At 42.6% G+C, this 21,931-nt stretch overlaps 1 protein-coding gene across 1 annotated transcript in view; it reads right to left on the bottom strand.

Annotated features, from left to right (window-relative positions):
* Window positions 1–1,856: 1,856 nt before the first annotated feature.
* Window positions 1,857–21,931, bottom strand: part of LOC122805985 (immunoglobulin kappa light chain-like) — a 154,527-nt gene continuing 134,452 nt past the window's right edge. Inside the window, exon 4 of the mRNA XM_044076224.1 lies at window positions 1,857–3,769. Within this exon, the coding sequence (XP_043932159.1) occupies window positions 3,591–3,769 (179 nt within the window). The 3' untranslated portion in view covers window positions 1,857–3,590. The remainder of the gene's footprint in view (window positions 3,770–21,931) is intronic.

Consider the following 21,931-nt stretch of genomic DNA (forward strand, 5'->3'; position numbering starts at 1 on the left):
TGCCATGAAAAAATAGTTGGTGTGGTAAGTTATTTAGTGGTTTAAGGTTACAGTCTTATATTTATCAATATTTCAGATAATCATGAAGTGATATTTTTTGCCATGGTAGATGTTGAGAAGAGGCACCTCCATGGCACAGCAGCCAGCTTTGCTGTTTTCCAGTGACTGCTGGTTCACTGTGATTGGCAAATGTGTTCCTCCAGAACTGACAATAATTGTGAGTGTTCATGTGCTCCCAGCCTTCTCTTGAAATTAGGAAAGTATCTGGTTTCATCTTTCCTACCACCTTAAGTTGTCTCAAAGCATGATTATATTTGTCTTCATATATTTTAAGATCATAAGTTGCTCTTGAGATGGAGCTTACTTATTGTAGTTGTTGCATTCTGAAAACAGTCATTATAAATGAGTTAAGTTACTATCTCCAGTATTGCTACCCCATAACCCTTAACTTTCTAAGTTAATTTCTGACTGGGGGTCATTATGTGTGAATTAGGCATGATTTTTCTGTGAATAATTGCTTTTTTACCTGGGCTGCTAGTTTTGTCTCACATCCCAAATACAATGCAGTCGCTAGATTGGCAGGGTTCTAGATTGCCCCATGTACAGGCAGTGTCCCTCCGATGTCCTGTCCAGGACCGACTACCAACCTTACAGCTATTTTTTTCATAGGGAAAGTGTCAAGCTTCCTGTGTCCCTGCATTGGATAAAGAGGCAGTAAATATGAATGAATGAATGATAAGAAATGGTCTGTGGCACTGTTTTCCTTTGTCTGTTACAATGTCTTTACATACCTTTATTTTATGGTATATAATTAACATCATGCAACATTATTCTTCTACAATACTTAATAATGGCACATTGTTTATATGCCATCAGTTTTACTTTATTGGTGGCATGTATGACTGCTGAAAAAAAATCCTCTCAGTCAATCATCTTACCCATTTATCAAATCACAATAATGGAACAGGATGTCCATCTCTTGTGACCCAAGTTTTGTTGTTATCATGCAGGCCCACTCTGGCCTCAGAATTAAATACTATGTGCTGTTTAGACAGCTGTCTTTTCTTGTAGATAAGAGTGGATTGTTATTACTCAGTGTCTGAGCCATTATAGAGACAGGAAGTGAGGTTTCTTGATCCTCTTCTCAACATAGGGTTAAAGGCACATACATAGGAGTTGAGGTTTCGAGATCTTTTCCTCATCACGGTGTTAAAGGTAGAGCGTAGACATCTTGACGTACACAGTTATTATTAGTTGCTGAAAGTTCCTGCCTTCCTTGCAACCAAGAAAATTGCAGATGGTGGTGATAAAATGGATCAGTGATATACCAGTTGCCAGCCTTTGCCTGCCACAGGGATCCTCATGTCTTGTAGCACAGAGAACAATGCCCATAATGCATCCAGGACACATGGGAGGCCTCATTTTCTTGAAGGCGGAAAAGCTTGCCTTGGGAGAAGGTACTAGAGATATTTCCATATGGCAATTAATAATCACTGTGGTATGTGGGGAGGTAGGGCAAATTGTGATAGTGCAACAAATACTAACAAGAACTGACTAGACCGGGCTTTCCAAATGGGAGGGGAAATTAAGTAAACTGCATTTTAATAAATACATATTAGTGTTTGATTTTGCTGACACCAGTCCAATATTTTAGAAGGAAACTCAGATATTAGTTAAAGTTTTATTTATAATTTCAGTAGCATTTCTGTTTTCTGCACTCCTTGCCACTTGTGACTGCACTTTTATGTTGATATTGCATATTGTTAAAAAAGCATGACAATATACTTATGAATATGTTAGACATTTTTAGCAAATATCAAGAACAACATATTTAAAGACTAAAGATGAATCCGGGGTATTATACAAGCATTTTAATGCATAAGGATTCACAGACATTTTGAGTCATGCTTTTATTTCTTAAACATGCATTTTAGTGACCATGAGCTAATGTTTAAATACATGCTTATTTTGTAGAAACATGGCTGGCTAAAACTAGTTAAAAGATTCCATCCGTCAGTGAATGAGCCATTAGTGCTCATTGTGAAATGACTTCTGCACATCACCACAGGGTCTAATAATATAGCTGCAGTCAAATATGCAGTATCACTAGAATTTCAACAAAGTGATAACTCGTGAAACTTTTACATTGAATATTTCAACCTTTGCCACTTAGGTACCACACAACAAGATAGACTAATGAACGCTCAGAATTAAGTTAAAAACTGGGAAGTATTGTCTTGGCATCAGAATTTTGCCACATAATATTGGACCACTACTTTCTAAATAAAATAAAGATGAAGCCAAGTCCCTTCTCTCTCCCTAAGAGGATGTGTAACTTAATTAGCCGGAGTACAATACATACATGCATACATACATGTATGTATGTATATTTGTAGAGTGCGTACATGCATGCATAACTCCTCCTTAACAGATTGAGTGGTCCTTACACCAGTCAATATTTCAGTAATCTTTAATAGTTATCTCCCAAATTACCATCCAATAACCGCTTAAGTACAATGGAAATTAAAAGCTAGAGCTGATTGTTGCAACACAGTCAACAGTATCTGTCATTTCAAAGGATAATGCTTTAACCTCCAGCAACAAAAATTTGGTAAAGGAGGGGTAAAGCTAGTGACTGTTTTATTTCTAAGTGCTTTAAGACAATAAATGTTTTTTTGTGTAGTACTGAAGTATATTAATGTATGGCATGAAATGCAGCACAGAAAGTTGACATGTATGAGTCCCGTTATAGCTATTAAGGATGGCATGTATTCTCATTTCTTAACATTTATATCAACTGACCACAGCTGTGACTATCATAGTTCTCAAACGTCTGTCTTGAAATGTTAAATACTACCTTTCTATGGAACAGGTAGGCAAAACAGGGAGCACTTGTTAACAACTTTAACATGGAAGTTTATAGCAGGATTGTAATCTGCACCTCAAGTTTTGTTGATGAATTAATATGATTCAGTATTATTTGCTATGATATTCATTAAAAGTTCTTAACAGTGAATGAGTGACAAACCTTTCTTTGTGGAACAGCATAGAATAAGGCATTTTTACGACTCAAAATAAAGAACTGTCCCTGATATATCATGATGTATAGTCAAGAGGTATGTCTGTATGTTAGTTTAGGCTAATGGGATTGGAGGTCAGAGTCTGATGAGTTGTTATCCATTGTACACCGAGGTACATGGTACTTGAGGGATATTAGATTTGCACATACAGTCTGTGGTTAGATGAACTTCAAGTAACCTTGTGTCTAGAATTCATCTGTTTTGGTATATAGTATGCAAATATAACATCGGAATAATATATTTGCAGGAATGAAGAAAATAAAACATAAACATCTTCTGTAAGATTCTAGTGGCTTCACCATAAACCTAGCTGGCTGAAAATCAAAATAACAAAGTTAAAGAGTTATTTATAGTTCTTGCTGACCATGCACTAAAACAAATTAGGTAAGTTTTAAAAAATGCATTTCACCATGGGAATTGGTTGAGTTTGATCACTGGTGGTAGATAATGAAAGTACCACCAATTTGCTGTAGACCTTCATCTCCAATGCCACCTCTCCCTGATTAGTTATCATTCTGTGTCCTCATTATAAGTTGGTTGTTTTAGGTTGTCTGAGATAGCATCCAGCCTTTTAATTTCTATCTTCTTCTTATAAAGAGCAAAAGAAACACCAAACCCATAGATAATGCTGACTGAAATAATGGCCAGATAGTAGAAGAATGCTCCTCTAAGAATCTCTGCCAATTGCCCTGTAAGAAAATAAAACATAATAAATATTAATGAGACAGAAATTGTAATTCCATTTCTGTTGTATTAACTTTCTGTTGTTTCATGCCCAGATTACATTTTGACAGAGGTTGACCACAGTTGTATTTAAATTTAAGAATAAATGCTTTTTCAAACTTTAATAAATCCACATATATTTGTTTATCCCTAGTCCAGCTCCAGCCATCAAAGCTCATCCCTGGCTATCCTATAAGACCAACTGTTTCCCTAAAAGATGATAGTTTATTGGCTCATTCATTCCCTTTGGTGGGTAAGTTAAATGCTAAGAGTTGTGATGTCATCCATGAGGTATTGTGGATGTTTTCTTACATGAGTCTATGCACTCCTGGCATTGTTATGACTTACGCAGTAGTGCTTATATGCATGCTCCCATACCTGCTGTCTCTGTTTTTTGTGGTTCAGCATGCTGAAATGGCAAGTAAGGCTGTCATCATCTGCCCTATGGACCAACTCTGCACCCTCCTCCAAGGTGGTTGAGCTGATATTTGCTGATGTTCTGCCATGTACCACCCACCTCTCCCAGTACCACCTCCTTCATTGCCTGTGTTACTAATCAAACTTGGATCAAGTAAAGCATCATCAGGGCTTTATCTCTGTAAGCCACAGAACTTTCTAACCTTTAGTAAATCACCAGTTTTATTTTTAATTACTTTGTTTAAGATATAAACTGTACATCTGCCAATCTAAGGATATTTTTGTTTCTATAAACTTCCTTTTTGATCTGAATGCTGATTATATACAGTACATTTCCTTACATTACAGTTATTCAGGTAGTTATAGTTTTTATTATAACAATGACTGATTATGATGCCTAACACATTTTCATCTGGATTATGGATACATTAGGAGCATAATGTGTTTGTGATGCAGAAAATGTTAAACTTTGCTTGTGCTCTAGCCTAGCAAAGAATGATAAGATTGTGACTACAATACTTGGCTTAGAAACTAGTGAAATTAGTGGTCATCTGGGAAAAAGCATGGCAAAGACAGAGCCTCTGTTCCATTGATGGACTTTACTTCTGTCTCTCGGGGTACAGCAGCTTTGCTGAATTCTGAATCGCAAAAGTATATCAGGATAAAATGTGGTAGGAGGAGTGAAAAGGAGACTGATAAAATAGTCAGCAGTAGGACAGTTAATTAAAGCAAGACATAGGAAGGTACAAGAATTATTAGGAAAGTCAAATGGTACAATGGATAAGAATAAAAATGAATATGATGCAGGGTACTAGCCAGAAATAAAAAAATAATGCAGTAAAAGAGGGAAAAAATGGCACACAAAACAGACAAGAAAGCTTGGAGGTCATACTGAACAATGTTAGGAGTTTTGGTAGGAAAATGAGGTAACTTCCGACAGAGTTGAAAGAAGATATAGTAAGTATGGCAGAAACATGGGCAAATCATGAAAAAGACTGTGGGTAAGATTGCACTAGTTTGGGCAGGACAGAAAAAGCAAACAATAGTAAGAATAGAAGTCCAAATAGGTACAACATGCTAATTGTGGGTGCTTAAGGACAGAGTAGCAAAACAGAGAGATCGAGAGAGCATTAAAAATTATCAGTTTTTGAACACCAAAACAGAATGCATACACCAGCAAATACTTACTAAATGCCTTTTCTGTATGCTATGTATACAAGAAAATATCTTATAAATTTTACTGACTCATATGAAAAGAAGTGTAATTTTGGAGGAAATGTTTAGGTGTACACTAAGTAAGGTCCTCACAAGTGCACTTAAATCTCCTAGAATCTTCTGTTGCTAAAGATTAAAACGTAGACATAATTGGTTAAATTAATATAGTTGAAAAGAAGAAAACCAGAAAACCTGAAAAGTCTTTAAAATAGACTCATTATTCATACATCGTTGGCACTCTTACTTCAGTGGATATGTATAGCTATGTACTTAATTGAGAAGACTAGTGGTTTTAGAATAATAACTTAACCCATATTAGTTCATAATTCTTTAACATTTACATTGAGTAAGTAATAGTAAGCTACTGATATGGTGCAGAATACCAACATATATTACTAAAATAGAATAATTTAAACAAAGATTCATGGAAGATATAAATATTTTGAATTAAATGACAAAAAAAGTAATATCGAAATACACTTCAGGATATTTTAAAATATTATACTTAAGGGAAAATTATACATTTGGATATAAAACAAATACAATGAATGGGACAATGAGTTTACAGACATACAACAAAAAATAGATATTAGACTGGATTCATGACCACCAACATGAAGTGTACATCATTCTGAATAGACAACCCAATTTTAACTCTCAACTTCTTCCTTCTAATTTTAGATTTTCTACTGATTTTCTTGCAGCCTTAAATATTCAGGGGGATTTATAAAGATTACCACAAAGTCTAGACTATGCCCGGGATTCATGAAGCTTGCGCCAGGCACAGGCATAGCGTAGGCGGTATAACACCAAATATATCCGCCGAGCGATTCAGGTACGATCCAATTCCACATGCACTACCAGCGTACACCAGATCTGCGCAGCTCTCGGCGTAGGTATGCTAATCACCCCATTCGCAGTACTGCAGCATGCAAATGAAGGTACATAGCGATTCATGAAGTGGTGTAGACATAGCGTAAGCCTACAGAAATGTAAACCAAAAAAAATGGTTTACATTTTGCCAAACAGAACATCAGAGCCATGAAAGCAGACTAGACTCATGTATTACAAAGTTAACATATGCCAATGGCTAAATATATAGCCAATGGCATAAGAAAAGATGCACAACACATAAAAAATAACATTTAATGTCATGGCCACAGTAACGCAAAGTACAACCGCAGGACATGTGTGCAAAAACGGGAACACAAGGAAAGTATAAACAAATGTCATAAAATAGCAATGTAACACAAATCATGATTTCACCATAATATTCAATGGTATGCATGCTACACCACAACCAAGCTGCAAGGGTTGCTAAGGGCCTGTGACAGTGTTCGGCGTGGTAACTATGAATTAGTAGTCAATGCCATGCAAATGAGGCAAGTAATAGTGAATCGCAAACGTCCAGCCAGCCTAAGGATGTACCATATGGTGCAGCACTACAACACCGAGGAGTGGTCTGGAGGAATACATGACATCAGCAGTGGAGGTGTGCCACTGCAGCTGTAAGCACATTGGAGCAATGCAAATCTGGGCTGCCCATTGCTAAGCAAAGCCGCAGGACAGGGGCGTGGATGTAGGTATAGCTTTGCTTAGCTGAGAGCACACATGGTGCCTGAAAGCGCATGTATACGTGGATGAAAACGTGCCCTAAACCCAGTAAGCAGACGCACGCGCCGCACACCACAGCCCAAAAAGGAAGTTTAGGGAAAGACAATAAGGAAATGCCACAGTAAGGTAATTGGAGTACAACTGAGCAATTAACACCTATTAACTCACAGTGGGCCATTGACGGCAGCTAACAAGGCTGCTAGCAGCAACCTGCAGAACAGGATAGGGGAGGTGTCGGATTGCAAAGAAAAGAGAACTGTAACCGCAGAGCAAAGCAAACCTGCAGTAGATCGGCTATAGAACACATTTCGCAAGACAATCCTGGTTCGGGAAAGTACAAAACAAGAAAGCAGGCTGCTGGATGCATGCCAGACAATGGGAGGGGAATTGCTAAGAAAAGGTAAGGCAAGGGCAAGAGGTAATCCACGGCAGCTAAATGTAATTCAACACCAAAGGCAGCACAATAGCAGTACCTGTGGTAAAACACATAAGATACCCTGCAGCTCTGAATGTACATACACACCCTATGACATCATCAGTGTTCAAAGCACAATAGTATAAAGTGTGAAGGCACCTCACACACACTTGTGTATTCCCAAACACTGCACCATCGATGTAAACAGATGGGGAACTTTTACAATGTACTTGTTGGGAGCTGCCATAGCCGTGATTCATCAGCATGTGTTGGAGACTGAATGTGTTGTGGAGGATGATGCTGACAACCAACTCAGGCCCCAGAGGAGGAGAAGAGTGTTCAGACCAAGGGTAACCTACCAGGGGCTACATGATCTGGAGATAGTAGAGCATTACAGGGTGGACAGGGACATCATACAGCAAATAGTTGATCTGTGCTGGCCATGCCTGAGATTCAGAAACAACAGAGGGGAACCCATCCCAGTGGACACGAAGGTATGTATAACCTTGAGAATACTAGCCACAGGTACCTTTCAAAGGCCAACTGAAGATATCATGGGGATCTCACAGGCATCAGCATCCAGGGTACTCCACCAGTTCCTGGATGCCATGTTACCACATGCCAGTGAGCATATATACTTCCCCCAAACTCAGGAGGAGTTGGCCAGCAATATACGTCTCTTCCACCATGTGGCACACTACCCGAAGGTACTGGGTGCAATAGACTGCACGCACATACATATCAAGTCACCACCCAGTGAGCATGGTAGGCACTACATAAACTGCAAGGGATACCACTCCATCAACTGCCAGGTCGTGTGCAACGCCCAGGGCATTATCATGGATGTGTGTGCTGGCAGCCCTGGAAGCTACCATGACTCCCACATCTGGCATGCCTCACAGCTGGATCAGGTATTTGTCAGGTGGGCCATCCCATATGGCCACCTTGTGGGGAATGCTGGCTATGCACTGGAGCCGTGGATGATGACTCCCATCAGAAATGCACACACACCCATGCAAGAACACCATAATGAGGCACACGCACAAACCAGAATCATCATAGAGCGTGTGTTTGGGATACTGAAATCACGGTTCCATTGCTTGGACATATCTGGTGGAGCCTTGCAATACTCTCCAGGCATGTGTGCCCACATCTTTATAGTATGTGCCATGCTACATAATATGATCCTGTGGAAACAGCTGCAACAGGGGCATAATGGTGAAGGGCCTCACAGCCCACCACAATTGCCAAGGCCATCACAGGCACAGAGGGAGTCAGATCACAAACACCCTGTGCCAGCCCCAGTAGGCAGATGGAGGTGTGCCCAATATGCCCATGCCTTGGCAAAGAGGGAACGTATAGCACATACACTGACAGTGTAGACCCCTATGGACTGACACACTTCTCCACCTGCACACACAGTAAAACGGATGGCACACACACACGACCACCTGCAAATTGTAATGTATAGGTGGCCTACTGTGTGAATCCTACATAGGCAGCCCTCAACTATTGCACACACACCAGCTATTGGAACAAGGAAAGTCAACACCTGAACAGTAAATGAAGCTAACAGCATATGTCGATACTGTATGTATAAGTTCCTAGGTACATCGGTAGGTACATGCCCGAATGTCAAAGGCCATTCATCAGCCTAGGCAAAATGTGTCTGCTATCGCCACCCCATCAATTAACCAACTGTCCCTCTGTGGAGCAGAGCCAATTGTGGGATCCATGTGTGTAACCACTGTTCCCCACCTACTCTGCATGGATTCCCCAGTGTGTTAATGAGGGCCTCCATATAATGTAATCAGGGATGTAGTGCCAAAGCATGGGGAGTACCCACGACAGGTATCTGCCACCCCAGCATTCTCCAGTCATGGTTGTGTCAAGGTGTAGCACATTACAGTGTGTGGCTCACTGTGACATAGATTCCCAATGCTGGAGCACATCCATTAAACATCACTTGGACATACCATTAATAGGTATCATCCATATGTAAACTAAATGAGTTACACATCTGATTGTAGTATGGAGGAACAGCTGTAGTACAGTCCACATACAAAACACCATAACACTTGTACAAATCCCAGATGACCAAGTGGTAAAGTCACTAACTGTGGCGTGCATGTTCCCGGTTCCACGTCCTCCAAGGTCCTTTATGTAATCCTGATGACACGAATAATGGATGTTGGATGCAGGTCATTAGAGCACGTTTAAGCACATGTTAGCAGGTTTATGTGGCGGTAAGTGACGGTAAGCGTCGTTTAAACATGACTACATGGATATGCGCAAAACAGGTCTAAGCTTTGCTGAATTCCACGCAGATCATGGTCAAAGATGTCTAGAACAGGTGAAACCAGCATTATTCACCCTTGTACTAATAGTGCCTGCTCTGAGAGGTAAAACGACCACTGCCAGGAGTAGAACACGCAACCATGTACAGAATCAGCTACCTGAGATGTACCAACAGCAGGTGTGTATTGTGACAGGTTAAAACACAAAAGGGCAGAGTTCAGGAAACAGTATACACCGCCATGTACCCAACTCTCTCTCTCTCTCTCTCTCTCTCTCTCCCCGTCTATATATATATATATATATATATATATATATATATATATATATATACGGATATACATATATCTGCAAATATATAGACAGGTTAACAACGTGTACACAACCATGGAGGTACAAATAAATAGGATACTGCCAACTACCGAATGCTTTACATACCGACACGCGTAATCACGAGGCTTAAAGACCAAAAGACCACAGTACCGGAACACTATAACCGCGGGTAATATTATCACGATGTTAAGGGACATTTAGTTATTGCTGCTGGTGCTGCGGTCCAGGTAGGTACTGTGTTTAAGTGCGGTTCCGATTGCTGTAGTGTGTGTAAGTGTGTGTTGAGAGTGCGGTGTGTGTTTCCGTGGGACTGTAATGTGTGTGTGTGTGTGTGTGTGTGTGTGTGTGTGTGTGTGTGTGTGTGTGTGTGTGTGTGTGTGTGTGTGTATTTGCATCATGTGTCTGTTCGTGCTAACTCGGAGGTAGATTATTACAGTAGTTGTGGTCATAGCCGGCCTTAGGCATACGGTTACCACCTGTCCCACTTTAAAGGGGACAGTCCCTCTTTGGGCAGTTGTGTCCTGACAACAAATATTAAAAAGGGCAAATGTACCGAGAATGTAGTATATAATAATGTCCCATATATTATGTAATAGTTGCATTAAATAGTTATTCCTCTATCTAAAATATGTAAATTGTACAAGAAACATAATAAGCAACTAAAGTGCTATAAGAATAAGGTTTTATTTAGGACAAAAGTAAGTTCTATCCTTTGTACTGACAGTGGGTATTTGTCGGCCTCTAAACCCCGATGTCCCACTATGGCCATTTGAAAAGGTGGCAACCCAAGCCAAAGAGGTTCAGTCACCAACACAACTGCAATGAGTGCAAATATCTGTGACAGAAATACACGAGACAGCTTTTATGTAGTAACATTTCATTACATATCGATGTATTTCAAAGGGATTGAAGGATCAACATCACCTACATGCTATATAGGAATCAATTAACAATTACTTAATGAATAAGCCTGCAATAACCATAGTATTAGTCTACTAAATGGCAGGTCTTTAATTAGGGAAGGAGCCCCCACACATATATGGAATATGTATAAATGCTGTCCCCACAAACCTTTATCTGCTATGTACACCCACCTACATCTCCCCCACACCCGAAACAATTGCAATACAGACTGTAATAACATCACAAACATCCACTCACTCAATGACATCTGCAAAAGTGTTAACATACCTTGTGAGAGACACACTTGTAATGGCACCATGTAAAATCGTTGCTGTTGTACAATGGAACAGACGCCGATGTTACAGGTTTTGTTTGCAATAGTCTCGTATCAGATGGTTGAGATAACAGCTACACTCACATGTAGAACTATATACTCTAGCCATCACACACAATCCATGGGGGACATGAATTCAAAATATCTGTGTCTCTCCATATAGCAGTTGCAATTCATCACAATAAAACACATCCAGACCGTCTCCCTCAAAGGAAGGGCAAAAGGACAATGCCCAAGTGGAGCATTCAATTATACCCCACTGTTGCCATGTAATTGGCCAATGGAGTAGCTACACAGCTGATGTGCATGTAATAATTTACTCCGGAACACCACTTGGTGGCAGGATACTACATGTTACAGGTATCTACGTATAAAACGATGGCTTGCCATACATTCAAACTGTATGCTCATACCACAGAACCATTTAAAGAGGAAAGGAGTAACACAGATATTATCGTAAACTCGGACCACTAAGAAGGTATGTAGAACACTCATTATGTTAGTGTATGTAGCGCCTGTTCTGTATTAATGAAAGTGTACGCAATGCATACAGTGGGAAAAGGTATTATGTAGTGATGTTTTGTTGAGCATAGTAACGCTTGTAGAAATTGTGTGTACTGCTGTGGGCCACAAGGTAAACACCTCATACACCACAAGGGATGCTACATAAGAGCTTTAAACATAACAATTCCACTCCAGCCACTGTCGGTGGTAGGGTTTGTCCAACACGTACGTGCCATAACAGGGGATAGTATATGTTGATATACTGTAACAGTAGGCATATGTATGGGCATATAATGAGAATAACATGCCTAAGGTGGTCCTGCTGTGCAATTATGCTTTGCATTATGGGATATGGTTTCAAAAATGTGAAATGTACAGTATTGTAGGTAGATATGTCAAATATTTTACATAGCATTATTGTTATATTATGCAAACATAAGGTATGCCTATTGGAATGTACAATACACAATAACAGGATACATATGGCTTGTAGTCACCAGACAGTGTAACAGCATGATAGCTAATTGAAATGGAAGAGCTACTCAATTATCCATGCACAAAGGACATGTGATAGCTTCATAGGTTCATATTTAGGTACTATGCTGTCTGGCCAAGTCCATTTGTAAGCCCAAATACAGTGTTTTCACTGGTGGCACCTCCCTAGGTTAGTGTCCTGTGCCTATGAACAGCTGAGCCATTTGTTTCCTGCACTTGTGTACAGTACAGCCACTGCAGTGATCCCTGGCGTACATGTCTCTTTACCATCCACCCATCGAGGTATCTCATGAAGAGTGCTAGTGAGGGTCCCTGCTTAATGTACATAGGAATCATGTTCCAAAGCATGGTGAGTGTCCGTTTCAGGAATGTATCCCTCCAGCACGTGCTACTCATCGTTGCATTTGGGTACATATCCCAGAGCATGTTGCTGTCAGTGGCTTTTGCTTATGTTGCGTATGTGGAGCATATCCATCAATATTGTTGTGGACATGGGCCTTGTATGTTCAGCAGAGGTCACCTCTGAGTATGCAGTATGCAAATGAGTACAGTTGGGGTTTCTGTAGTTGTGCTGCATACGTCATCCTTCAGATGTGAGTAATCCTGTTGGTGTGTTAATGTTGTGGTATTTAAAGTCGTTGCTGTTCTGTAAGGTACACCCCAAATGGGGTGTTGTACCCTTGAACGTGTTTCATAAGTCAGTCATACAGAGGTACAATGGCAGCCTTTGTTCCTGCTACAAACCCATTACAGATTAGGGTGGCCATGTAGAAGGATATCCACGCCACCTTGGCAATATGGTTATCAAAGGAGTGGGTGCTATCTACGTGTGTACTAAGATCCCTTATAATGTCTTATGTATGTAGGGGACTACCACCTATGTGATAGTCACTGGGTGATTGTTGTAATCCAAAGGGAATGTCTATGCACCTTGTGGCATGCCACTTGATGCCATGTTACTGACACCAGGTATCCGTCACAGTGACACCCTTATGGAGGGTGTCTGTATTAACTAGGTGAATCAATCATGGCGCCTAGTTTGCAGTCGTCTGGAAACCTATTCAGGGAAAGTTCTTATGTGCTAGACTGTACCTCAGGGAAGCATATAACAAACATGAGGGGCCCTATGACCGAGGACTGGGGTACGCCAATTGTAACTGATGTACAGTAGGAACTACGGTATGCTACCCTCACTGCATGTGTCCTGTCTGTGAGCTACTTTACATAACATCACGAGACGTATGGGTCGCTGTGCAGGTGGATGTGTATACTGACAATACTAGAATGGTGAACGGTGTTGAAAGCCAATGAGAGGACAAGGTAGGCTGTGTGGACCTCCTTACCATCATCTACTACCTTGCTAACTGTCACAAAGGACTCCACCAGGTGTAGGAGCCATGGTATGGTCCTAACAAATCCAACCTGGGTGGTATCAAAGGTTTGGAGGCCAACCAATGTCTCTGTGAATGACTTCCATGATGATGTTCTCCATAGCCTTGCAGAACAGTCTAGTCAGGTGTATAGGGCAATAGTTCCTCTGGTCCATTGTGGCGCCACCTTTGTGGAGTGTGATAACTGTTGCTGTGCACCATTCAGGGTCCACAATGCCTGATACAAGGCTATTATTGAATTTGGTGCCCAAGTGGGGAGCCATGTCATTCTGAGGTTTGTGTAAATCACAGTCTGGGATGTTGGACAGTCACATGGAGTTTGTGTTCCAGGCTTTAGAGAGAGCAGGTTTGAACTGCGTAGTTGTGACTGCAGGGACTCTGCATTGTTCCTGTATAGATTTGGGCCCTTTAGGGTGTGAGAGGGGTGTAAAGTTAGCTGCCAGGATGTTGCCAATATCAATCAGTTCTGTAATGTTTCTGCCTAACCGCTGTATGTCAGAGCAGATGTGGGTATTGCCATCGGCAGTAGTGACATACCTCTATAACGCTTAGTGGTAGTCCTTGGAATGTGTCGCAGTAATGTTTACGTAGCTAGCTTTGGAGGATGTGATAAGAGATCCCAGATTCCTACTGAGGCTGACCAGGGAGCTACCCCACCCATAGGAGTGTACCCTACTTTGCAACAGTCTCCTCCTTCTGTCATACATTATGTCCATGGCAGTGGACCCCCAGAGTGGCGTCCGTTATCTGGTGGGTGCCATCATGGCTCTGTTTGGGATAGCATGATCCATGCAGTCATGTAAGTGCTAATGAAGTGCAGTTGTGAATGTTTCAGCATTTGTAACTATATTGTCCATCTGCACGGGTGTCATGGCGTTTACTACTGCTGTCATACGAAGCCTGAAGTTGGCTTTGTAGAAATATTGTACTGTGTTTTGTATGAAGGGTGTGGTGCCAGGATGTGGATAACAATGGTGATTAGCATACGTTCGGAACTGACCAACGAGGGGATAATCCAGATGTAGAACACCAGTCACTCATGTTGGTAATGTCCAGGTCTAGGATATTGTTGGCCTTGGTGGTGGTGTGTATAGGTTGATCCAGCCGATTGGAGTTTTGAATCCCTGAAAGTGTTGGCTTAATGTGTCAGTACATGAGTAGGTATCACAGTTAAGTGTGGGGTAGTGTCAGTCTCACATCAGTACTTCCTGTTTGAACCCTACTTTCCAGTACACTAAGAAATGAGGGCCGTTAACTGTGGAGTATGGTGTGGAATCTGTAGCAAGCTACAATTTGTATAGCAGTTCTGGCCACAGTTAGTTGCACTTGGATTACCTCTGATGCATTGTGCTAAGCAACCAGCATGGAGGTGTGTACATCCTTGTGAAATATGGACACACCTCCACTGTGGGTGTTTCGGTCCTGGTTACATGATTGAAAGGTGTGGTCTGTGTAACAGCCTGTCAGTGCAGGTGCTCTCCGGAGCCTAGAAGCAGGTCACAGTCACTGCAGAGATATCGAAGTGGTCCATTATAAGGAGTGCCTCGGCTGAGTGTGTTTGAGATGAAGATGTCAAGCATTGAGTAACATTACCCTCAGGTTTTGCTTGCCTGTACCTGTTTTGGTGGTGAATATGTTATTTGAAATGTGTCTAAAACAGGCAGTATAGGAGCAGCAAGAGCCTTAGATGTTATCCATAATCCCAGGGCTGTCAGGTGCAGGTCATCTGTGCCAAAGCATTGTGGTTTGTCGACCATGTCATTCAAAGCAGACAGATACTGGATACCCTTGGAATGACACCAGAAGCATAGGCAACTGTTGAAGTGAATAATTCTGTCATTGTACTGTGTCATCAATCTGGACTAATGCAGAATGCTTCTCAGGGCTTGGACAACACCTGCTAGGGCTACAAGATCGGAGAGCTATTGCATGTCCCTGTACATGTAGTCCAGGAAGTTACATCTCAGGGCATTCACACTAATGTGGAGAATGACAGTCATATTGTACCTGTTGAGGAGTGACCTGAGTGCATAGGTTATGTTGTGGATCCTGTTACCTGACAGCCAGATGACAGTGACTATCGCCTTGTGTAGCCTGCTGAGTGGGACATCAGTGTGACCGCCTACAAAGTCACCTATGACTAGTGTGTTGGGTATGTTATCACACCCTATTGGCTGTAGTTGATGGGCACACATGAGTCTGAGGGCTATAAGTAATTGGTGTTGTGTTTGGTGATGGGGGCTGCCTCTGTTGCCTACACAGAGTAGTATGTAGAGGCTCCGCATATGTTGTAGTCTTACTATGTGTGGCCTGTGGTGGTGGAGATCTAGTGAGACTATGTGATGAGTGGGGTGTGCTGCAAATGTTTAACATTCCCACATGATTGTCAGGTTAAGTCTGGGTTGGAGAGAGCATTACCTCCAGCATGGCTACATATGTGCATCTCCCACAGGCTGTAGTGTTGTATGTTAGGAGGTGAGCATTGACTGTGTACATGAGACAATTGCTATATTACCTCATGTTGCCCATATTTATCATATAGACAGGCAATAACACTGGTAATTGACATTTGGACATGCCTGTATATTCAACCATTTATCACAAGATATGTGAGGTAAGTGTGTACAACAGCTGTTGTACTGTAAGCATGCTGGAAATGTAAGGACAAACAGTGTTTACCTGCAGGAAATGAGTAGGATTGAGTGCTATAGTAATTAGTAGCTCATGAAGTGCTTACATGTTCTGAACAAGTGCTGAGCATTAATAAGCAATGCAGATAGGGTGTTGGATAACATAAACTCACTGCCCCCCCAACAGGTACACAATGACATATCCATGAACACTACAGAGCCCCTGTAACCATAACTATGATGGTACAAGGTGCACTCAGGCTGCATGTGGCCTGTTCAAATCCCTGGTCGTATAATACACATATGGCAAAACAGTTTGCTCTACACATACACTTCCATGTAAAACATAGGTTCATGGCAGTCTGTGAAAATACTGAATGGATCACACTAACAGTTATCACAACCCACAAAGTGGAGACGCCACTCAAAATGGGAGGCACTGCACTATTACCCTGCTGAGTATGGTCTGAAAGTCTATGAACCTTAATCGACATATATGTTAGCAGTACAGATGTAGATGACAGTACGGATGAATTCAAACTGCATAGCATACCTGTGACAAGTCATAGGACATCAACACCCATACTGTGTTCCACCTACACTCAGTATACTACATGCACCTTCGTATGTCACAGGAGTGTTCTACCAGTGGCCTGTTCACAGAAGCAACATTACAAAAGGTGTCTGAGTGACATGTGCATATCACACCAGTGGCAGCTACAGTAAAATAGGGTTAATGTTTTTTACTCCCCCGTCATTGTAGCCCATACCACACAGACAAATGGGAGGCATCTGCATATGTGAGTATGTGAATGGCCATGACCTAGGAGCAATAGCTGACTCAGTGTTGTGGACAACATACAGAATGGGCTTTGTGGGTGAGGTGCGTGACATATGTGCACAATCTGACAGCTGCTTATTGCATTGTCACCGCTATGTTAATAACCCTGTACCCATTAACTACCACCTAGGCAGCGGTCAACATTATGGAGACTGTGTAACTGTGTAAAAGGGATGGTACTGTGCAGTTTACCTCCCTGAGCTAGTGACATCACCAGGCCTATTAGGTAGTCGTAAGAGGCAACCCAAGTCATGACAGGGTGCCATCCATGAGCATGGAGATCATTGGACAGCCATATTCAGCACTCAAGTGACCAATATCGGATCACATATCACCTTTAAGGGGTATTGGCCATGCTTGGATGGGCGACACCAGCCTTCACAATCCTCATCTCCACTATGCAGCATGCTGCCTACCTTGCATAAAGACATGTGCAACACCGTAATGTTGGACATGCTACATGTACATATCCTGATCTGAAAGACATACGTCATGGACAGCCACCTTCCTAGTACAAGGGTCGCCACATGCTGGACAGATCCCTGTGCCATACATGTCACATACTCCTGCCATACCATGGAATCCTGTCCAGCAAAGCTGCACATGTCATCTCTGTCATACATGGTGTGATGACCGCATGGTAGATGTATCATCAACTGTCTGGATCAGTAATGTGGCACTGATTCACCTGTTGGCGGGAACATGGCTGTCGGATACAGCTAGAAAACCTTACATCCTATGCCCATACATGGCCCAGGGCATACACACTACTACATGATCTTGGCCGTACATGCTATAGTTGATAACCACCCCTGCGAATACCATCCGGCTAGCCATTGTCCCATGTGAATCACATGTGTAACACAGGCGATATGTGGCAGGATGTTGAACTGCTGTACAGTGCTGTGTATATGTATATGGCAAAACACATGCATGTAAAGCTTTCCGTGTGCATGTCTGCATTGTCACTGCCAATGTCCGTTAAGGCAGTGTATGTGATGATATGTGACATATATATAGCATCAAGGTCAACAGCATCAATGTGCACACATCCAGGCATGTGCTGAAGAACACCAGTACAGGCAAACAGACATGCCCACATCAAGACAGCATTCACATGGAGTATGAGCAATGTAATGAGGTGACACACATATATGTTGATAATATCCAATCCCCATCGGGTGCTACATGTATGTGAAACAAACATGTCAGTTGTGTCAGTGTCATGATGATTTGCAAAGACAACTGTTTATAAGTCCTAAATGTAATACACATGTATGTGCAACTGTATCTCTGTGCATCTCTGAGATGCTGTGACCTGTCTCCATCATTATGTCTTCCAGATAATGCCTCGATCATGACTGCTGGCATATAGCCACTTGGTGGATGATGCCTTCATACCATACCTCCAGGATAACTGTGAGGTACTGTTCAGCCATGTGCCACAGCATGACCAGCAGCGTGATGACCTGTGGCAGGAACTTCGCAGGAGGGTTAATGATGTGGGTGGCCATAACCGCATCTACCAGCAGGTGCGCAGACACTGCACAGACCTGATCTGACATGCGAAACAGCGTGACAATGCAATCACCAGGGAACAAGGTAGAACAGGTGGTGGGCCACCAACCCAGCCCCCACTCACACCTACCAAGGAGCTACTGGCCAGCCTGGGGACCCCATCAGAACAGCATCCACAAACTCTAGTTGCCATCGTGGAGGTGGGTGTCTCCCAAACACCAGGCCTGGAGTTGACTGGTAAGTTACTACTGCACATATAAATATTATATTCCATTTAGTCACATGTGTCACTGTACAATATGTAATGTAATATCATATGCAAGGTATGTTTACACACATGCCGCATACTATAGTATCCTACCCTGTGTATGCACATATGTGCATACTCCATAGTATATGCTATTATACTGGCGAATGTGTTAACATGCACAGTGCACCCTGTAGCTGTCATACAGTCATGGATAATGATCAAACTGCTGTGTCACCCCTATACAGGTACCTCTGGTGTGCCGCAGAGACAGCAGGCTGTTGCAGGTGAGACAGTTATCAGTATCAGGCATGCGAATGCACAGATCTATTCGCCATGTGGCCAGTCAACACATGTACACATAATGTATGGTCCAGTTACGATATACAGGTCGCATCTTTCATCAATCACACTGGCTACCCATGTGCAATATATACAAACCAAATGAAACCACAGTAACTCTCATTGCTAGATGTGTGGACAGCTGTGCATACAACGGTGGAGGCGTTGTTCAATGTAGGAATATGTACTATACATCAGAACAACACATGTGGGGTACACAAACAGTACTACACAGTGAGCTGGGATATGGGCAGCCCACATGATTCACCATTGTGGAATGTGCCCCTGCAATGAGTGCAGACATTGTGATGTGCCATCTGACATGTCCCAGATATGTAGTGGTCCGGCTGCAACATTGTCACACTATCCCATAAAACATACCCCACATACCAAACATGCAACTCTTTGTCTGTATAACCCTGTGGACACTGGAGTATCTGACATCTATGGGTGTATGTCATATGGGACAACACAGACATGTGAGATAGACGGCCATCACACACATTTGGTCAACACATGTTCACACATGGCCACGGAGGATTGCCAGAGACATGTAGTAACACACAGTAGATGTGATGTGTATGTGTGTACACCCTGTTGCACACTGTCTACACATGGTCCAACTATAGCCTTTGTTAAATGGTTATATAGTAGATGTGGAACACTAGACATCCTAACAGATGTGCACAGCTTGTGGAGGTGTCACTTAATTCGACCACATAAGATGAGTTGAACATCAAGACTGTGTCACAGCATGAAAGTAGTCACCTGTACAGCTTCCACATACGTACACAGACACTACATCAGGCCAGAGATACTGTACATTTCCCTTGCTGCTGTTGGACATCACTGTCAGCTATGCATCTCATGTGTGTGGTATATAAATGTCATGTGGGACATGATGTATTGACCAGTATGCCATGTGTGGACACGGTTGCCAGGCAGCTAAGAAATGTTAGCAGTTGTGCAGGGGTGTCATCCGTATGTCTTCTGGTGACCTGTCACACATGACACAGCATGGTTTAGTGTATATACACCTCAGCAACATGGGTCACAATCCACAGTATTTATGTATTGTGTATGCACGCAGTCATGGCTACGCACTGTATGTGAATTCCACACTGTATAGCAATAGAGACACCTCATGATTCCATGCAATGGCACTGTGTCTGTACTTTACACTGTATAGCAATATAGATGCCTCATACTACCCTTCAATGGTCATGCACATCTGCTAAAAGTGCATTCTATCTGTAGGGCATACAGACAACACTGCAATGTGACACCATTACACCGCTGTACATGTGTCAGGACACCATTGTGTCAAACATGTATGCATGTCACTGCACACATCAGCAGATTACATGTTATATTACATGTTAATGTCAAGGACATATGCCTCACATCAGCCATGTGTACTGTTAACCTGTGCTGGTCCACATGGTGTATCACAGTGATGCATGCTTGCTACCATGGTTGTGTGAAATGCATGGCTTCTGCTATAACACATGCCTGCTGTTGTGTACAACCCAGGGATGTATTCTAACTAACACTATTAATGTCTGAGCTGCATGCCGTCTGCTGTATCACATGCATGCTGCATGCCTTCTGTTATATCACATCCATGGTTGTCTGTGTGTATCTGTGTGTGTGTGTGTGTGTGTGTGTGTGTGTGTGTGTGTGTGTGTGTGTGTGTGTGTGTGTGTGTGTGTGTGTGTGTGTGTGTGTGTGTGTCTGTGTGTGTGTCTCTATTGTAATGTAGAGTCTTTGCTTGCCTTCACAGGTGATGTAGGTGCGTTGCCCTCCTGCGGTCCATCTGATGTTAGTGTCCCCACAGACTCTAGCAGTGATGAACATATGTTTGAGGTACAGGCAGGGTTGTCAGGGGCTGAATCAGTGTCATTGGTTGCCATCCCACCCATATCCCCCTCTTCCCCGCACACAGTTCTCATGCCAACACATACCCCATCACCAATGGCCATAGAGGAAGGACAGTTTCCGTGTGTTAGCTTGGAACAGGAACATGTGGTGGCTATGGAAGGTGTGTCCTCACATCATGGTGTCAGTGAAATGACTGCAGATGTGCCACACAGGCATGTGGCCAGTGCTGCTCGTAGGAGGACCTCTGGCTGACATGCACCTGCACAACAAAGCGCAGCAGCTGGTGTCACCAGACACATGTTTCAGACTGTAATGGCAGCACAGGCATGTGCTGAAAGGCAGAACCGAGAAGGGTAGAGGCTTCAGAGGGCTGCTATCTGTTCTTTAAATGAAAACATCCAGGCATTGGCAAATGCTCAACAGCAGTTTGCTGATGTTTTGGACAGGCGATTGGGTGACATGGTTGGAATCCTTGACCGTGGCATGGCAATCCGTGAGTGTGAGCTGTCTGTGCTGGAACATCTGGTAGGAATGAGGCATAGGCCACGTGGACATAGGCCAGCTACACCAACTGGTGCAGGTCTACGCGAATGAGCTACCTCACATGCCCGCTTCCATAGTGCCAGTAGCAGCAGCAGTGCAGCTGGTGCTGCGCTGTCCACACCAGGACACAGTAGGCCATGTGGATGTGGCCCTGAATGGTCACAGCGGAGCCACAGTTCCAGTGGACATGTGTCATCAGACAGTACCCAA

The sequence above is a fragment of the Protopterus annectens genome, chromosome 7.part0 (assembly GCF_019279795.1).
Source record: "Protopterus annectens isolate FY-2018-M chromosome 7.part0, PAN1.0, whole genome shotgun sequence".
Classification (NCBI taxonomy): domain Eukaryota; kingdom Metazoa; phylum Chordata; order Ceratodontiformes; family Protopteridae; genus Protopterus; species Protopterus annectens.